Source organism: Zingiber officinale, chromosome 10A (assembly GCF_018446385.1).
Source record: "Zingiber officinale cultivar Zhangliang chromosome 10A, Zo_v1.1, whole genome shotgun sequence".
In the NCBI taxonomy this organism is placed as follows: Eukaryota; Viridiplantae; Streptophyta; class Magnoliopsida; order Zingiberales; family Zingiberaceae; genus Zingiber; species Zingiber officinale.
The window spans coordinates 91,229,221-91,250,147 of NC_056004.1; the positions used below are offsets into that span (position 1 = coordinate 91,229,221).

General features: G+C 38.2%; 1 protein-coding gene across 1 annotated transcript; it reads left to right on the forward strand.

Moving 5' to 3' along the window:
- The first annotated feature begins 9,615 nt into the window (after nucleotides 1–9,615).
- On the forward strand, nucleotides 9,616–13,910 carry LOC122028056 (mRNA-capping enzyme-like). The gene is made up of 4 exons (XM_042587078.1): nucleotides 9,616–9,777; nucleotides 12,663–12,712; nucleotides 13,540–13,702; nucleotides 13,846–13,910. Exons 1-4 carry the CDS (start codon nucleotides 9,733–9,735, stop codon nucleotides 13,849–13,851), a joined length of 264 nt encoding a protein of 87 aa, XP_042443012.1. The 5' UTR covers nucleotides 9,616–9,732; the 3' UTR covers nucleotides 13,852–13,910.
- The last annotated feature ends 7,017 nt before the right edge of the window (nucleotides 13,911–20,927 follow it).

Sequence of the window (20,927 nt, forward strand, 5' to 3'; positions counted from 1 at the left end):
ACGTCGTAGACATAATACCATTAGATAACTACTTTCAACGAGAGTTATCACTGTTGACTATGTGAAGTCAAAAGATAACCTAGCGGATTCGCTAACCAAGGGGTTAAATCGAGAGTTAGTTGCAAGCTCATCAAGAGGAATGTGCTTGATGTCGTTGTCAGCGATCAGTGCAGAGGACACCCAACCTATGTTGACTGGAGATCCCAAGAACTAGGTTCAAAGGGACAACTAATATGTATTGACTAGACACACTATAGGGGATAGCCGAATGAAACAGTGACTAGACCAAGGTAAGCCGATGGGATTTTAATGATCAAGAAGAGTATATGGTAGCTCTTGAGGGATCACCTATGTGAGAAAGAAGTGGGGCCGCTTCGAAAAGAATTGGAGGCATAATTCTTAGAGCTTCTCACAGAACTAGGCGTGAACGAACACACTCATGAGAGCTGAGTTATATCAGGGAGAGTCTTGGGTGAGATTTGTCACTGCTTACACAGACGACAGTATAGTTCAATGACATCGTGTCTACTATCAGCCAGTAAGCAACCAAATCTTCAAAAGGGAAGATTCAAAGGGTAAAACCTACCTATCCAATACTTGATTCAACTGCTGAATGCTATCACTTACCCTATCTCCATTCATGTGGGGGATTGTTGAATAAGTGAATGGAGAAGAAATGGAAGAGGAAAGAGACTCCATTGTGAATGAGACTTTAGTCCCACATTGGGAGTTTCAAGGTAATTTTGTTGGTTTATATTGATTCACATACATTGAGGTTGTGAACAAATGCATGGGGAGAGGCTCTCTCTCACGCGTGGGTGCGCAGGGGGGGGTGCAAATCCAGGGCTCGGATTTGCACTGAACCAAGTTGACTCGTGTGCGAGCGCGACCTGCGCACATGAATGCCGGACCGGTTGGGGCAAAAATTTGCCCAAGTAGAACAACCAATATTTTTCCACGTATAAGGAGGCTCTGATCATAGGTAGAAGACACAGCAAGCAAAGCAAAGACTCTCCATTTTTCTTCATCCTCCTCTGTCGTGCAGCTCCTGCTCGGCGGAGGTCGGATTCACGGTCGACCATTGTATCCTGGGAAATAGACGACCCTTGTAAGCCTCAAAGCACAGTCGGAGGTGGGTGAATCTGTTTCAAGGAAACTATGACTCGCAGGCCTCGGTCAACTCACCTGGTCGGTCTCTTTGTCTGACCGACATACTTCTCTACCCGCTCAAGATCTTCGCCCGGCCTGTCAGCTCGCCAGTCGGCTAGTCAGAGACTGGATAGCTCGACCTGTCTGCTCGGCCGGTCTACTTCACCCGACTTGCCTGTCTCAGCCGGTCTGCTTCACCCGACCTGCCTGTCTCGGCCGGTCTGCTTCGCCCGACCTGCCTTCCAGACCTGTCTGCTCGGCCAGCCTATCTTTCACCAGACCTGTCTGCTCGCTCGACACCAAATCGCCCGGTTGGCCTTTCTGATCTGCTGTGTCCGCTCGTGCTGCTCAGCCGATCAACTCGATCTTTGAACACTGTGCAGGCTGCCTTCATCACTTGGCAGAAATCAGACTCTGCTGGCAGCCTGAGATTATCAACTCAGGTCATCTCAGCTGTAAGTTGAATTTAATTTGAATATTTAAATTCGATTAATACCCTATATATCTCTGCCAATAAATTATTTAGTGTCCAACAACCTGTTTATAAATATTTAATTTATTTACGACCCTACTTAAGACATGCCTCTAACTCCGGCTCTTGTCATCACTTTTGATATGGGTCTAGATATCTTCTGCTCTGATTGGATACTGTGCAAATTCACTTTGTAATTGCTATTTTTATCTTTCTATTTTTTAAATGCTTTGTTGATGTAGTCATCCATGGTAGTGCCTTTTATTTAGAAAGGATACAAAAATTTCATTGCTGTTGTTTTCTGTGTCTGCAGATTCTACATTAATTTGTTGAACAGCATTTCCTGGCATTAATGATGAAATTAGGACATATCCACCAATTTTACTTCAATGTTGTATACAAGTCCTGAATGATGCTGAAGGGAGCAATAAGTTCCGTTATGTCCTGATATTTTGCATACTCTCGAAGTATTTGGGGGTACATACACTAGGCTATATTTATTTTTCATTGCTATTTCTTTATAGTAGTATTCAGGGCTTTTCAATGTTTTTTTCCATATGAACTTACTTCGGTTATTCAAAGTGCAGGCTTCCTTGCATGCCTATTTGTTGAAAAAAAAAAGCTCCTTTAAGATGTCTTGAGAGAAATACTCAAACCTTTGATCCTTAAAATTACTTAATGGATTCAGGTCAGTGGACACGTTTCATCGCTAGTGCATCGCTTGATCTTGGTCCCCGATGGGCAAGGCATCATATAGACTACATTTATTTTCTTTTTAACAATATTCATTTATTTGATGAAGGAAATCTTGTTTGTATGTTAAAATATTTTGCAACATTTGTTAGATATGGACATTTCTCTTTGATTACTAGGATAACCTAGATATATAATATCTAAATTAATTGTTCATTAAATTTTTATTATATCATATTGGTATCTCACTTGTCTATTGTTATATTATTATTATACTAATATAAGTAATTGTAATATGGATGATCTCATTCGAAAGCTGAGTGGATGGGCGACCGGCGAGGTGGTAAAAATGTTAATAGAGGAAAGACTTCGAGTTAGGAGTTGTAGACCTAGAGCTGGGACCCGCGGACCTATGCACAATACTCACAAAGTCAATGGGAACGTTAGAGCAAGAACCAGTGAGTGGTCCTTGGCGCAGGCACTTTAACACTCAAGTCAGAACAATAACCTAATAAAAAATGGAGAAGAGGATGAGTAGTAAATCTGGATGTGTGTGTAGTAAAACATACCTGGCCAACGGAGAAGACTCATTTTTATACTGACCCTCATAACCTCCATAATAACGAAATGTCAGAGAATGTTTGATGTCAGAATATATAGGGTAACGGAGGGTGTACAACAGCTCTCCTTTTAGAAGATTCCATTGCATGTATATGTTGTGGTTGTGAAATATTCCCTCACGTATAGCCATTATTCTCTAACATGTTATTATGATTCTCTAACACTGTTGTCTCTTGGAGGAAATCCGACCAGCATTATGGCTGCCCGACTATATGCTAAGAAACTTGCACTGGAAAAATGGAGAGTTGAGCCCTATAAGTCCGACTGACTCTCAGGGCGACCGACTATATGCTGGGTATTTGGGAGCTGAGAAGTGGGGAGCTAAGCCTAGTAATTTCGACCAGCGTTGGGGCCAACATGGTGTATACTGGGAGCCTTGTCCATGAGAAGTGGTGAGCTAAGCCACATAAGTCTGACCGGCGTTGAGGCTGATCAGGTGTAAGCTGGGAGCCATGCCCATGAGAAGTAGGGATAAGTCTAATCGGTGTTGAGGCCGATCAGATGTAAGTTGGGAGCCTTGCTCATGAGAAGTGGGGAGTTGAGCCCCATAAGTCTGACCGACGCTAGGGCCAACTAGGTGTAAGCTGGGAGCCTTCCGTATGAGAAGTGGGGAGCTAACTCCCATAAGTTTGACCAGTGCTAAGGCCGACTGGGTGTATGCTAGGAGGGTTATCCATGAGAAGTAGGGCGCTAAGCCCCTTAAGTCAGACCGACGCTGGGGCCAATAGGGTGTATCTTATGAGCCTTACCTATGAGAAGTGGGGAGCTGAGCCCCATAAGTCTGACCGGCACTAGGGCCGATTGGGTGTATACAGGAAGCCTTGCCCATGAGAAGTGGGGAGCTGAGCCCCGTAAATCATGTTGGTCTGCGTTGGGCTGGCTAGAAGGGGGGTTGAATAGCCCTGCAAAAGTAAAAGAAAACTACCCTTCTCAAACTCTCAGAATAACACTTGTATAAAATAAATAAAAGCAATAAACTAAAAGAGGAGGCAAAGGTTTACTTGGTTACAACCGTGGAGGTTGTTAATCCAAGGAATGTGTCGCACTAGAATATCCTTCAGGCGGAGAAGCCTCTTACAACAATGACACACAAAAAAATAGAAGCTAAACTCTAAAGAAAGTGTACAAGTGTTGGAAATGCTAATTGCTTGAGTTGTCGAGCTTCTTGGACCAAGGCTATATTTATAGCCTTGGTCGGAGCGCCTGGAAGGGTTCTAGGCACCTGGGAGGGAATAGAACTTTATCCCTTCTCGCATAGATCACGTTGGACCGCAATCTGGATAACATCCAAGTCCGGGCGCCCGGACCAAGAAAGTCAACAGAGTTGACTTTTCAATCCGGGCCCTCTGCTCCGGTTCAGCTCGCCTCGGTCCGGTCTTCCACTCTAGGTCCGCTTGCTTGGATGATCTCGGCCATCTGGAATAGGGCTCACCCGAAACCAACTTCTGGCCTTCTCGAGTAGGCTTCTGCTCTGGCTTCTCGTCCTTCGGAATCATCGCGTGCTTCCTTCTCGTCCGCTAGCGTACTCATCTGCAGCTCTTCGTCCCTCAGACACACTCTCCCATGCTGACCTTCTCGCTAACTGCGTCTCTTGCTCCCCGAGCAATCTTCCGCTCCGGCTTCTTGTCCCTCGGAAACACCACACGCTTCCTTCTCATCCGTCGATGTACTCTTCCGCAGCGCCTCGTCTCTCAGACGCACTCTCCCGTGTCATCTTCTCGCTAGCTGCGTCTTCTGCTTGACTCCCTGTTCTCCTAAGCTCCTGCACACTTAGACACAAGGTTAAAATACCATAGGACCTAACTTAACTTGTTGATCACATTAAAACAACCTTTGGGGTTCCAATAAATTCGACCAGCGATGAGGTCGACCGGGTGTATGTTGCCCATAAGAAGTGTAGAGCTGAGCTCTATAGGTGAGCAGTTTGCCCGATTAAGCACGCCCTAACTACCTCCTTGACATTGATTGTCACCTTACCTTGACTTTGATTACCACCCCTCCTCGACTTTGACTGTCATATCATCTTGACTATCAAATCTCCCCTATTTCAGGAACACTCGCAACACACTTTATTACTAGCCTCCCCTTCAAGTTTAGTCGAAGGAGATCCATGGCCAACTGACTAGACCCTAGTTCTACTATCGCCCGATCGTCCAATCGCCTAGTCTAACCGACTGACCATGCTTCTTATCGCCCATTAATGTTACTACTAACTTTATCTTTTTTTTGGAAAAACTCATGTCATACATTTGATATGCTAGGTAATGCGTTGATGATACGTGGGAGGGCATTCTTTATTAAAATGATTTGGTTGTCTTGTCCATTATAGATGTCAAGTTTTGGGCATCCACCATGTGTACCCCTAACTCCTCATTTTCTGCTATGATAGTTGACACATACCTTTTCGTATGAATCGACTACCTTCCCTCCCCTATGATCCAATGATCACCACCAATTAAGCCGTTGTGATCAGATGGTTGAGCTTAAAGAGTCTCTTACAACTTATGTTTAAAAATCCCAAGTGTCTCAGAGATAAACCACTCATGCTTCATCTTCCGCCTTCTCCTCTAGCGATTTCTATCAACTACACTCCCTCTATCACAATTTTCATTAGTAAGTGTCATCTTCGATCTTCCTTTATTTTTCGTCCGTCCAAACCTTTGTCCATCCATGGCCAAAGAAACGTTTGCTCCTTGTACACACTTACTCACTCTGATTTTGACAATTGTGATATGGAGACATTTCATCTAACCCTAGAAATCCCTAAGAGTTTTTGCATCTGTATTCCAACCTCTCAAGACCATCCTTATCACCATCCGCTTGACTATGTTACCTTCTTCAAGGATCAACTTCTTGCGGGTCTACACTTTCCAATCCTCCACTTTCTGTTCAAAATAGGTCGCTAGTTATAATATTCCACTCCAACAACTCGCACCTAATGCATTCCGCTCCATGTGTGGAATGACCATCTTGTTTCGCCTATATAGCATTCCCTTGACCTTGTGCAACTTTCATTATTTCTCCTATCCTAAAAAATTAGGACTCGAGGTCTTCTTATTTCAATCTCACTCTGAGGCAGTTTTCTTCAAGAAACGGTCTTCTTCTAATAAGGGATAAAAATCTCATTTCTTTTTCATCCATATGCTTGATTATGTATCCTAGCCGACTGAATGGTGATTAGACCTTCTGTTAGAGTGTATATTAAAAGTCTAATTTTTTGTAAATAATTATTTTGAAATAAGAATCACATTGGTCAAATATCTACATTTATGCTAAGTGTAGTTGTCTATTTAATTTATATTGTAGATAACATGGTGTGAGGAAACACACAAAAGATCATGTTATCAGTTCCTTATAAATTATAAACAGTTGCTCACAACTAAGATGGAATGGGATAAACCATTGGAGTGATTGTAGTGTAATTAGGTATTAGTTTATCTTGACTTATAAAATTACACTAGTACACTATGAGTGTATTGAGCAGGACCATTTGAGGTAGTTTCTTTTTATACTGACTATATTAAAGAATAAAATCTCTGTTATTATGGAAGTGCGTACTCTTAATCATGATATAATAACAAGCACGTATACTTAATATTTGTTTCTTTAATTTATCAAAGGGTGCAATTTAGTTCGTTAAATCAATAGGCCCGATAAGTTGGAAAATGATATTATTTATATGGTGTGTTGTTGATTATAGAATGAAACTGTGTCATAGTAATATGGGTTAATGATGTCCCCTCGAGGAGCTCACAAGGATTGTCATGTAAACCCTGCAAGTGGACTTAGTCCGACATGACAATAAGGTTGAGTGGTAGTACTCTTGGAATTAGATATTAATTAAATGAGTTGTCAGTAACTCATTTACTTAGTGGGCATTCAATATCTTAAACACAGGGAGACTAACGCACTCATGATAAGAAGGAGCTCATATAGTAATATGGGATTGGTGCGGTAGTGCAATAATAACTTTTTAGTGGAATGAGATATTATTGATGAACTTGATTTGGGTGTTCGGAGCGAACACGGGAAGCTCAAGCTCATCGGGAGACCAAAACAAATTCCTTCTTTCAGTCCCTATTATAGCCTCTTATTTATAAAGTCTTATATCCACTAAAAATCCAACTTCTTACCCACCTTTTGGTGGTCGGCCAAGCCTAGCTTGGAGCCCAAGCTAGGGCCGGCCAAACCAAACCAAGAAGGGAGCCAAGTTGTGGCCGACCCTAGCTTGGAGCCCAAGCAAGGGTGGCCAGCCACATTGAGATTAAAAGGAGGTTTTAAATTTTAAATTTTTCCTTATGTGGAAGCCATGGTTTTAAAAGAGAGTTTTTAAAATTTTCCTTTTATAGCTTTCTACAAAGGATTAAGAGAAATGTTTGATATCTTTCCTTATTTGTAGTTAAAAGGAAGATTTTAATTTTTGATAAACTTTCCTTTTTGCAACCATCCACATGTTTTAAAAGAAAGATTTTAATTTATATAATTTTCCTTTTAAAACCTACAAGGGATTTAAAGAAAGAAATTTTTTAATTAAAATTTCTTACCGGAAACAAATAAGGAAGTTTTAATTTTATGTTTACAACTTTCCTTGTTTGAAGCAATAGATATGACCGACCATGACAAGAAGAAAAGGAAGTTTTAATTTTTTGTTTTAAAACTTTCCTTTTTAGTCATTGCACTACAAGAAAAACCCTCATAAAAATCGGTGGAACAACAACAGTTTTAAGCAAAAACCGATGTCTTTGAATATTTTACACCGATTTTTCCAAAAACCGGTGTCTATGAGCGCAGATTTTCGCTCATAGACATCGATTTTTTAGCCGATGTCTATGAGCGCCTTTTTTTTTGTTAATAGACATCGGTTTTAACAGCGATTTTTAAAACCCGGTGTTAATGAACCAAAAAAAATAATTTAATTTTTCCACCAGCCAAAATTTACAACACTTCACAAAGTTCGCTCCAAACCTAAACTAATATCGCGCCGCTTCTCTCAGTCTAAACCTAAACCTAAACCACCACCATCAGCCTCATCTCCCTCTTGATCTCTTCCCCTTCTTGGATCTTGGATCGATGAGGAAGATCAAAACCACCTGCTTCTTCTCCACGCTCGCCGGCACGATCTGGACGGGCAAGTCCGGCGGCTCCGGCCTCACCGGCACCCACGGGGGCTCCGTTGAAGGCTCCTTCTTGCTCAACGACAGCGGCGAGCTCGTGTTGAGGCAAAAGGAAGCAGAGAACAGGGATGCGTCTCCTCCATTTCCTTGTTGCTGCTGAAGCTCGAGAATCGATTCCTCCAACCTCTGAGCAAACTCCTCCACATTATCCTCCTCCGCCCGACCATCATCGAGCGCCAAAGGCGCGGCGGCGTAAAAAGCCATGTCCAAGCGGCTGCCTTCCTTTGCCTCCCCCAACCTCCATCGACCGAGTCCGCAGTAGCATGGCCGATTCGCCAGCCCCAAGGAACGTGCAGCCCACGATGCCCTTCCGCTTGCCGGACCCAACGGTGGAGACAACGGCGGCCTGCGACGGCGTCGTGGAGGCGGTCCACGTCCCAGCGACCTGAACACCCATCTCCTCTCGACGTCTCCTCCGCCTCTGTGCTTTCAATGAAGTCAAACCTTACCTTTTCGTGACTGAAAATGTAGGCCTCCTCTCACCCTACCCGCCCATGGAAAGTGTTCATCAAGAACAATACTAAAACCGGACACTATCGCACGGTCTGGCACCAAGGAGATCTGGTGATATTTTGCTAAAGAGCAAAGTAGATACATGCTAAGTTTGATAAAGAAACTTCCTATTTGTTCTCTGGGGTTTTGCAAGTAAGGAATAGACACATGGTTTTCCTTGTATTCTTTAAAGTTGCTTGTGAATTTTTGACCTGAAAACATTATAGACTTTGTATCTTTTGGGGAAAACAGATTTAACAATGTTTTCTTTTGATAATCGTGTTTATTCCTTAGTACAAATAGTCAGGTTTTAGCTTGTGCTGTACTGACATGTTAGATACACCAAAGGAAGCATGGGTTGTAAAAGCTTGTTTTGTCCATCAACAGAATGCCCAAGACTCCAGACACATGTTGTGAGACAAGAGGAGAAGGAAGGTAGCAAACTGCCTTCAAACCTTGAGGAAGTTGAGGATCATGTTTTTCTACTTGCTTTGTCCACTGCTACTTGTTTTCTTTTCTTCCAGTACTTATTACTCTTTATTATGCCTTCCTACCAAGAAATATTGGGGCGAGAACTATCATTGTTGAGACTATTCAAAAGGATAGTTTATGCAGCACAATGATTTTCTTTTTCCTATGTTAGATATTTCTAGATCAGAATTTGTTAGTGTATAGCATATTGGTCATGTGAATTAATTGATGCATTCTCTATATTGTGGAAATCAAATGCGCGATCAGAAAATATGCCTTTCTGTTTTTTTTTTCTCAAAAGATCTCATTCTTCTTGAAGATTTATTTCACATTTTATATGGTTTTAGTATTTGTTATCTACTCTAGAATGTTAATTGTTACATGGATAATTAGACCTTTGATGAGGTATTGACATCATATCGTGTCATCTATAAAATGTATGTATATATGTCATGGATATCCTTTACACAAGACTCTATTTTTATTATTCTTTGTGTGGGTTTAGCAGTCAGTAGAGGCACTATACTATCAATAATCTTTTCAATTTTGGTGAATGTTGAAGTTTACACCTGCTTTCTTTTTCAGGAGAATGTGGATATTAAAATTTTAACAAATGATGATGTTCTAGGTGATGCAATACCTTATGATCAGCAAGATGCAATGCGCCACCTCTGTTACCAATTCCTTGATTTAATGCCGCCTACGGTATGGATACTTCACCTTGTAATAGTTGTTATTTTTTCAATTATATTATCCACATTAAATGGTCATTAAATAATACTGCATCTGTAATAGGAAGTTGCTGCAATTACACTGGAATTTTAGATCATAAGCTCTACTTTTTTTTCCTTCTTCTAGCACCTCTTGATTTATGATTCAATTTTTTCTCAGTTTGCCACTTTTCTTTTATGGTCTTTCTTTATGAATTTTATTTTTCAAACCTTTATGAATCTGTTATACATAATCAGTCAGGGAGCCTCTGTTATTTATTGATTCACAAGTACCTGTTATTTTGGTAACTAATATAGTTATATTTTAGATCCAACCCTACTAAAATTTTCAATTAACAGTCACATTTTCACAATGCGATTTGGTCTTATTTGCTGTAGTTTTATTTGATCGTATTAACTCATTTATATTTTATTTCTTATTAGTTCTCTGTGTTGGTTGCTACTCGGAAAACCTAGAGGTTCCACTGTACAAAAATTTTGTACAAAGGTCTGAACCTTTCCTAGCTACCATGTGTTCTTTTAAATTAAATTTTGGATCGCCTGCGGAACTTAACACGTTTGATCCAAAACTTAATCTATTTGTTCTTTTAGGTTTTGACTTGGATCTCCTGCGGAACTTAACACGTTCGACCCAAATCACCTTAAGTTATTAATTCCATTAAATATTAATTTCCATAATTGGTTCCCAGTACTGACGTGGCGAGGCACACGGCCTTCTTGGATATGGGAGCAACCACCATCGACTAGACAAAACCTTTTATAGAAATCTAATATTTAATTTCCTAAAATAACTTTAGGTTAACCGAAAAGAACAATCAAATCACAAGAAAAAGAAAAAAAAAAGAACACAACATCGAAAAACATATTCGAAATTCTAGAATCGTAAGCCTCTTGTATTTGGTATTATTTCCATAAATAACTAGTATGATGCGGAAAGAAAAATTACTAGTTATACCTTGTAGAAAAACCTCTTGATCTTCTACCGTATTCCTCTTCTAACCTCGGACGTTGTGTGGGCAACGATCTTCCGAGATGAGAAACCACCAACCACCTTCTTCTCCTCCTAGCTAGGTTCGGCCACAAAAAATATAAAGCTTCACCAAGGAAGAAGAAAAACACCAACCAAGCTCCAAGAGATGCAAGCTTTCTCTCCTTCTTTTTCTTCTTCTCCAAATAGTATCCGGCCTCCACAAGAGCTCCAAGCAATAGAGAATTTCGGCCACCACAAAGAGGAAGAAAGGAAGAAGATGTTGGCCGGCCACACCAAAGAATAGGAGAGGGAGAATAATAGAGGTTGTTCAATGAAGGCACCCTCACCCCTTCTTTTATATTCCTTGGTCTAGGCAAATTAGGAAATTTAATTACAATAAAATTTCCTCAATTTCCTTGACATGATTTAATTGAGAAAAATAAAATTTCCCAAATTGAAATCTTATGGTCGGCCACATCAATGAAGGAAAAAATTAGACAAGTTTTAATCAACAATTAAAACTTCCTAATTTATTTTCGGAAATTTTAAAAATAAAATTTCTCTTTAAAAATCTCTTCATGGTTGATAAAAGGAAATTTATATAATTTTAATTTTATCAACATGTGGATAATTTTAAAGAGAAAATAAAATATCTCACCAATCTACAAATAAGGAAAGAGATTTAATCTCTTTCTTTAATCTTTTGTAAATATTTTACAAGAGAGATATTTTAATTTTAATTCTATTTAATAAATTATTTCTTCCACATAATAAAAATTAAAATTAAAATCCCTTTTTAATTTAATTTGGCCGGCCCCCACTAGCTTGGGTTCAAGCTAGGGTCGGCCACCCAATTTTATACCTAGGCCGGCCCTAGCTTGGTTCCCAAACTAGCTTGGCCGACCCCCTATTAGTGGGTATAGAAGGTGGGTATAGGTGGGTATAGAACTCTATAAATAAGAAGCTATGATAGGGACCGAGAGGAGGAATTGGTTTTGGTCTCCCGATAAAATTAAGCATCCCGTGTTCGCCCCGAACACACAACTTAATTTTATCAATAATAATTCATTCCACTAGAGAACTATTATTGAACTACCGCACCAATCCCAAATTACATTTTTGGGCTCCTTCTTATTATGAGCATGTTAGTCTCCCTGTATTTAAGATATCGAATGTCCACTAATTAAGTGAGTTACTGACAACTCATTTAATTAATATCTAAGTCAAAGAGTAGTACCACTCAACCTTATTGTCATGTTGGACTAAGTCCACCTGCAGGGTTTAACATGACAATCCTTATGAGCTCCTCTTGGGGACATTATCAACCTAGTATCTCTAGGACACAGTTTCCTTCTATAATCAACAACACAAACTATAAGTGATATCATTTCCCAACTTATCGGGCTTATTGATTCATCGAACTAAATCTCACCCATTGATAAATTAAAGAAATAAATATCAAATATATATGCTTGTTATTATATTAGGATTAAGAGCACACACTTCCATAATAACTGAGATTTTTGTTCCTTTATAAAGTCAGTATAAAAGAAACGACCTCAAATGGTCCTACTCAATACACTCTAAGTGTACTAGTGTAATTATACAGTCAAGATAAACTGATACCTAATTACACTATGACCTTCTAATGATTTGTTCCTTTCCATTTTGGTCGTGAGCTACTGTTTATAATTTATAAGGTACTGATAACATTATCTTCTGCATGTGACACCACATGCTATGTTATCTACAATATAAATTAATTGAACAACTACAAACAAATGTAGATAATTTGACCAAATGTGATTCTTTATTCAAAACAAATGTTTACAAAAGCTTAGGCTTTCAGTATACACTCCAACACTCTGTTTCTTATTCTTGGTTATTAGGGAAGAACAAACCCACAATTTCCTGGTTCACATCCAGTTTCTCTTAACACGTGTGTCTTTATCCTTGTCAATATATATATATATATATATATATATATATATATATATATATATATATGTGTATATATATACATACCTTATTTATTTAACATCTTTAGCCTGACGTGAAAGACAACTAGTAGTTCATTGTGTTTCAATGTTCAAATCTGCAAAATTATGAATGTATATTTGGATTTTTGGAACAAACAATCTATTGGTTTACATATATTGTGTTTCCATCTAATATTCTTTCAATGAGTTTGTGTGGTTTTGCCTTTTGTTATTGAGGGTATCCAACATGCTTATTCATTGTTTGCTGCATGGTCTTTAGATTGTGTGTTGGAATAAGCCAGACATGTCTCCCTATATGAATCACAGGGCAGTATATCTTATAATGATATGGCATGGCTTGTCTTTTGAGTACCTAGGAAATCTTCATGCTAAGTGATATTGTTGAATACAAGTTTATTTGGTCATAATTTATTTTTCTCTTTTAGTTATCTCCACTTCTCATTAAGTAGATTTACTTCATGAATCAGACATTTTGTGAGTTGTCCTCTGGGGGCGCAATGGCATGAACAGTCTGCAAGAATCACAATAGGGGTGTGTGCTTTTCCATATTCATTTTTTGCCTACATTATTTTAGAAATTATAAGTTATTTGTACAGCATACAAACACACATCTGATCACTTTTCTTTTTATTTAAAATTTATTGCCAGAAGTATAATTAGTAAGGATGCACATTTTCTTTGTTGGAGCTCCTAGTTATTCAAATTTATTTATGTTAGAAAAGACATTATTAACACTCATTTTTAATCAATATTATGTTATGTGTAGAGATAATCTGCAACTACTAAGACAAAGATACTACTATGCTACATGGAAGGCTGATGGAACCCGCTACATGATGTTCATTAACAGTACGGGGTGCTACCTAATTGATCGAAACTTCTGCTTTCGTAGGGTTCAAATGCGGTTTCCCCTAAAGAATGCTGCTGAGGTACACCTTTTCTGGCTTTATAAGTGTCTAAAGTTTTATAACTCATATAATCTGTATTTATGCCTAATCTCTCTGTTTTTCATGAAAAGAGTTTCCATAATGATACGTGATTGATGGGGAAATGATTATCGATCAAATTCCAGATGTAGGACAGAAGAGAAGATATTTAGCATATGATTTGGTTGCATTAAACGGTTTCTCCGTTATGAAGGTATTGCCACTTTCCATATTCTGCTCATCATTCTTTCTGAAAGCTGCTTAATTGACTGTCTTATCTGAAATGGAATAGCACACTACTTTTTGCGTCATTTCCCAAAGACAGTCATTTGTGCATACATAGCTATCGGAGAATAGATGGAAGACGGATGAGAAAGGAAATTTAATTCATGTGATAAGCAGCTTAAATTCCCATGTAACCATGTTTTGGCTGGTTTGCATTTTAGAATGAGCAACCAAAAGCTTTTATCATTCCTTCCCTTTGAAACATTGATGTAAAAGATGTATTTTAAAACATCTCCAGATGTCTATAACTTTGTGTATTACTATATTTTGCTATAACCTTACTGTTCTAGCCTATGACCTATTTAGTTATCATCTAGTCTCGTGCCATACAGTTTTCATTTTTATCCTTCTCTACCAGCTCAAATCCTATTCTTTTCTAGTGATTACAATTTCAATACATGTCTATGTCATGAATTTCCAGTATATATGCCAAGTGTGTCAGGAGTTATCTCATGTTCCTTTTTCTGGGTGGTGTAGTTGCTGTTTTCTGAAAGGTGGAAACTACTTGAAGAAGAAGTAATTCGACAGGAATTATGAGAGAAAGCAATTAGAATCTGACAGCAAGGGACATCCCATTTATAGATATGATATGGAGCCATTTTCAATATGTAGATGTCAAGATACATGAGTTAATTAGTATGGCATGTTATAGATATTAATTAGTATGGCATGAGTTAATTAGTATGGCATTTTCAGTAATAAGTTGGGAATTTTAGGCAGGATCATGTTTTGGGTGTTGGAGGATTTGGTAGAGTTTACAAAGGTTTGATCAGTGAAGATCTCAGGGATGGGCTGCAACCCCTTCAAGTAGTAGTGAAAGTCCATGATGGTGATAACAGTCATCAAGGTCATAGGGAATGGCTGGTATCCATCTCCAATAACTCAATTGTTGGTTCTGTCTCATCGCTTCCGATTCCTTCGTCAAGGTAAAAGCATCGCACTCTCGGTTCCGGTTCCTGCTTTAATCTCTTTTAGTCTTGATTTTGATCATTTACTTGCATTGAAATCATTAAACTATTCGTGAATTATCGATCTGCTGTAGTAATGCTGGTGAACTTGATGAAGGACTTGTTTTTATGAGGTCTTGTTAAGTGATGAAACCTTCTACATTGCTTTAAATGCAAGCAGTTGGTTGATTATTCAATTAGTGCCCTGTAATTTGTATACGGTTCATTAGTACCACAATGATTATGCGAGCATAAAAATGAAACAATAACATATTTTCCAACTTGTCCAGTAATTTTTCATTCTTTAATTTGTTGGATACAAGTTCAATTGTTAATTAACTTCCATAATAGGGGAACAAATGGCCATCTTTTGGATTTGCAACTCTGTTTGACGTCAGCTATCATATTACTAAACTTTCATTCTGATAATGCCAAGGCACAAAACTTCCAGATTGCTAGTTTTTTGTTTTCTCTCTATATATTTTTTTCATGGATCATGAGTTACCTTGGACTTTTGTTATCAATAAACTCTTGCAATCTCCTCAAATACTCCTTATTATGTTGTTATGTATGTAGAAATATGAGCGGGCAACAGGAGAACGTTGCAACTCCAAAGTTGAATGAAAGGATATTGTCGTCATTATCCAAGAGATCAGTGGCTACCCATCCTTGGCATGATCTTGAAACAGGTAACCAAAAATGAAAGAAACAGTTCCACTAATATTTACACATCTATTAATTTGATTTGTCTCAGTATCTGTTTCTGAACATGAATTTGTCTCCAGGTAAAGAGGCCCCTGTTGTGTTCAATGTGGTAAGTGTACTTTTTTCCTTTTAACTGATAAAATGTACAAAATAAAGTATCAGAAGTGATATTGTTTTTTACAAATGCAAACTAATTTTGAGTAAATCATCTTTTTGCTCGTTTATCAAATTAGATTGCCTCCCAAAAGGATGCAAGGGTTAGATTTGAACTTGTTATTCATAGATCTATCACTATATGATGTGGTTGAGATAATTGATGAATGTTTATCTTTTTAAGCATTCCAATTAGTCATCTTGTTACCTGGTGCTCTTATTGCATTTTCAACTATGATCTTTGGTCTTGGTTTACTAATATATTATTTATGTGTTTTTACAGTTTACAAATCTCAAGTACTCCAGAGTTGAAATTGATGACGTGCGGTTCGAGTGGGCTGAATGCATGCTAGATTACATTTGAAGTGTGGTTCTACCTTGATGTGTTAAAAGAATGTTCTACCTTGATTTTGATATCTATTAGCTAGCTTTTGATGTAAAAAGAATTTTTGAGTATTTTATGGATACTGTTGTAAGAAGATTATTTATATAATTTGTGAATATTTGTGTATTTTATGGATATTGTTGAATGAAGAATATTTGTATAATTTGTGAATATTTGTGTATTTTTTTTTATTATTGTCGGTCTTTCATTGTTTCGGAAATCAAATTTTTGCTGTTAAAAAATATACATATTACATCGGTTTTCCACCGCTGCAAAATCGATGTTATTAACTAATATTACATCGGTCATTTACCGCTGCCAAAACTGGTGTTATTAACATACAATATTACATCGGTTTTACACCGTTGATGAAACGGTGTCGTTAAGTGATACTACACCGGTTAATAACCGATTCGAAGACCGGTGTCATTAAGTGATACTACACCGGTTTTAACCCGATGTCTAAAATGTCAGACTTTTAACATCGGCTTCATAGACATCGGTCGAAAATGAAATAGACACCGGTGGAAAACCGATGTCTATGAGTACCGAAAACAAATAAGGAAGTTTTAATTTTATGTTTACAACTTTCCTTGTTTGAAGCAATAGATATGACCGACCATGACAAGAAGAAAAGGAAGTTTTAATTTTTTGTTTTAAAACTTTCCTTTTTAGTCATTGGCAAGGAATATAAGGAAGTTTTAATTATGTTTAAAACTTTCCTTTTTTGCCATGACCACGGAATATAAAAGAGAAGGTAGAGGTGTCTCACCTCACAACACATCTTCTATTCCTCCTCTTTTATTCCTTGTGGCTGACCCTTCCTATTCTCCTTCTCTTCCTCTTTGGTGGCTGGCGGCATCATCTCTTGGGGCTTGTTTGGTGGCCGGATTTTGCTTGAAGAAGAAGAGGAGAAAGGTGGCATTGTTTCTACCATCCCTTGGAGATTGGTTGGTGGCCGAAACTCATCATCCTTTGGAGGTTGTTGGTGGCCGAAACTTGGAAGCAAGAAGAGAAGCCTTGGGTGGATTTCATCTTGCTAGATTGTTGCCCACACGATGTCCAAGAGAAGGAGAGGAATACAATAGAAGATCAAGAGGTCTATAAGCTACAAAAGGTATAACTAGTTATTAGTTTCCGCATCATAACTAGTTCATCTTTTGTATAGATTTTGAAAAACCAAACACAAGAGGTTATTGGTTTAAGTTATCATTTTTGTTATCGATTTTATGTTTTTGATTTCATGTTTCGATATTGTGTTTCTATTGAGGTCTCTATAGTTAAACCTAGTTTATTGTAAGAAGTTAAATATCCAATTTCTTTGTGAGGCTTTGTCTAGGAAGTGGTGGATGATCCCATACCCAAGAAGGCCTAGTGCTTCGCCATGTTTAACCTAGAAGCCGATCTTTGAAATAGATATTTGATAACTTTTGTAATATGACTTAACTTAGAAAGATCACATCGATTAAACTTGAAGTAAGAATGTTAAGTTTCGTTCCCAATTCAAGTTTAACTTCTGAAGGACAACCTGGATTAATAATGTTAAGCATCATTTGCAATCCAAGTTTAACTATAGTGGAGCACCAGGGTAGCTAGGAAAAGTTCTATGCTTGTACAAAATTTTTGTACAGGTGAACTAGAGCGGTATTCTAAGTAGCAACCAACAATTGGTATCAGAGCTAGGTTTTAACCTCTGTGTGTTTGGTTTTTGTTTAATTATACACATGTCATACATATTTTAGGCAGGATAATAGTAGGATGTACAAATAGATTAACTCTGTGGTTGCAGACTCCAACTATTATGACCTATTGTGATTATGTGTGATTAGACCCTCAGACATGTCGAGGGCATTTTATGTGTGTGCATGATTGTATGTATTAAATACAGAAGAAGCTGTATTAGTTTTAGGATTTTACATTATTGTTCGATCTAGACTCTATTTACATTCCTTTGTGGAATATATGATCGATATGTGTAAAATTTTATTTTTGTCGCGGATCGAATGCTTGTGAGGCGTGGTACTTTTTGTGGACCAGAGGCCCAGCGGAATAAGAAGCAAGATAGATGCGACGACTAGACCCGATTGCGGTGGCTAAAGATGGCAGCAGGTAGGGTTGGCAACACACGGAGGATAGTGATGGAATAGGCCATAATAGTTGGGAAATTGTTTTTCCATGTTTATTGCTTTTATTTGCTGTGATGTGTGTGTGTGTGTGTGTGTGTGTGCATGCTAAAATCCTCATCTTAAATAACTAAGTGGGAGAGAGATTTATAAAAAATTCCACGGTCTCCATTACTAGTTTGTAAGTGATGCAAACAAACTTGCGCGTTGCCTCTGAGTGCCTCCCTCCACATCGGATGAGTTTGTTTGCGGATCACTAGATCAAACTTCCTTTATGGATGATTATAGGAAATTATTTAGGAGCGTGTGATCTTTTCAAACTGAAGGGGCACAATCCTATTTAATGGACTAAGTATCAAGTAATGGTATACACTTAGGCGCATTTAATAGTGTCCTCCCCATCGAAGTCACTGCTATTATTTGTATGACCAAAGGAATACCAACTATTAATTTTATTTGTCATAAAGTTAGGATGACAAAAATAAAATTAATGGGTAAAACCTCCTCTTACAAATGTTTGAATTTGTATACGTCCATACTAATGTGGCATACAAAATTCACGGTGTTTTGAGGTATTGGTGAATTTAAATAATATTGTTTGAGGACTCAATATTATTCTAAACTCTAAAGTATTGACCAAAACCTATTTTGTGATTCTTAGGATGACTTTCAACCCACTGGCTATTATTTTGAAAGAGAACAAACTTACTGGTCCCAATTATATAGATTGGAAAAGAAACTTGGGCATTGTCCTAACTGCTGAAGGCTATAAGTTTGTACTGATGGAGGTCTGCTGTAATGTGCCTAATAGCGATTCTAGTGAAGAGGAGATTGAGTATCATAGGAAATGGGTCAAGGCAGATGAGATGACGCAGTGTTACATTTTGGCTTCAATGCCAAATGTGCTGCAACATCAGCATCAGGCCATGCCCACTACCTACGACATGATGCAAAATCTCAAGGAACTCTTCGGACACCAGAATCGGGCTGCTAGGCAAGAGGCTATGAGAAACTTAATGACAACCACCATGTCAGAGGGGACACTCGTAAGGGATCATATCCTTAAAATGATGGCTTATTTTAACGAGATACAAATCCTTGGAGTTGAAATCGATGGGGAAACTCAGGTCGATATTATTCTCCAAATGCTACTTAAAAGTTTTGAGCAGTTTCGCCTGAACTACAATATGAATAAAAGGATTTATTCATTGGCGGAACTACTCACAAAACTTCAGGCAACAGAAGGGCTATTTCGTCATAATTCTCAAATTCACTTTGCTGAATATGTTTCTACTTCTAAGTCAAAAGGCAAGAAGAAGAAAAAGAAACAAGCTGGCTTGGCAAAGAAAGTGAATCGATCTCTAGGTACTGGACTAAAAGCAGGAGTGAAGAAGCCGAAGGCAAGTGCTTCATTTGCAAGCAGTCTGAACATTGGAAGGCGGACTATCCTAGTAGGAAAGAGAACAATAAAGGTATATCTTATTCTCTAGTAGTTGAAACATATTTAGCGGTGCTATATACTAGTACCTGGTGTGTAGATATAAGAGCCACTGATCATGTCTGCAATTCATTGTAGGGGTTCCAGGAAACCCGTCGACTATATGAAGGAGAGATAACCGTCTACATGGGCAATGCTACGAAAGTGGCGGCTGTTGCAGTGGGAGATATCTACTTATCATTTGATAGGAATAGAACCTTGATTTTGAGAAATTGTCTTTATGTACCAAGTTTTAGAAAGAATTTAATTTCAGTTTCTAAACTGTTTTTGGATGGATATACTGTTTCTTTTGATGACAAAGTAGTTGTCAAGAAAAATAGGGTAATTATCTGTTCTGGTACATTAGTTGGCAATTTGTATACTCTAAATCCGATAACTCCCACAAAGCAACAAATGAAAATTAATAACACATCCTCTAATTCTAATAAGAGAAAGGAACCTTCGGAATTGAACCAAACATATCTTTGGCATCTAAGGCTTGGACATATTAACTTGAGTAGGATTCAAAGGCTAATAGTCGATGGACTTTTGGGTCCATTGGTGGTGGAAAACTTTCCAACCTACGAATCTTGCTTGGAAGGTAAAATGACCAAGAGACCTTTTAAGGCCAAGGGGTATAGAGAAAAAAATGTGTTAGAATTGGTTCACTCTGATTTGTGTGGACCTATGACTATCCAGACGAGAGGTGGTTTCGAATATTTTGTCTCTTTTATAGACGACTATTCGAGAAATGGGTACATTTACTTATTGCACCGTAAGTTTGAGTGCTTTGATAAGTTCAAAGAGTACAAGACTAATGTGGAGAAACTTCACGGTAAAAGTATCAAGACACTACGGTCTGATCGTGGTGGCGAGTACCTCTCAGGAGAGTTTAGGAATTACTTATCAGAGGTTGGGATTTAATCTTAATTATCTGCACCTGGTACACCCCAACATAATAGTGTAGCAGAATGAAGGAATAGGACTCTTATGGAAATGATTAGATCTATGATGAGTTATTCAGAATTACCAAGTTCGTTCTGGGAATATGCTTTAGAAACGGCAGTGTACATTCTGAGCCTGGTACCTTCTAAATCAGTACCTCAACTCCAATGGAATTGTGGAATGGGTGTAAGCCTAGTCTGAGTCATAT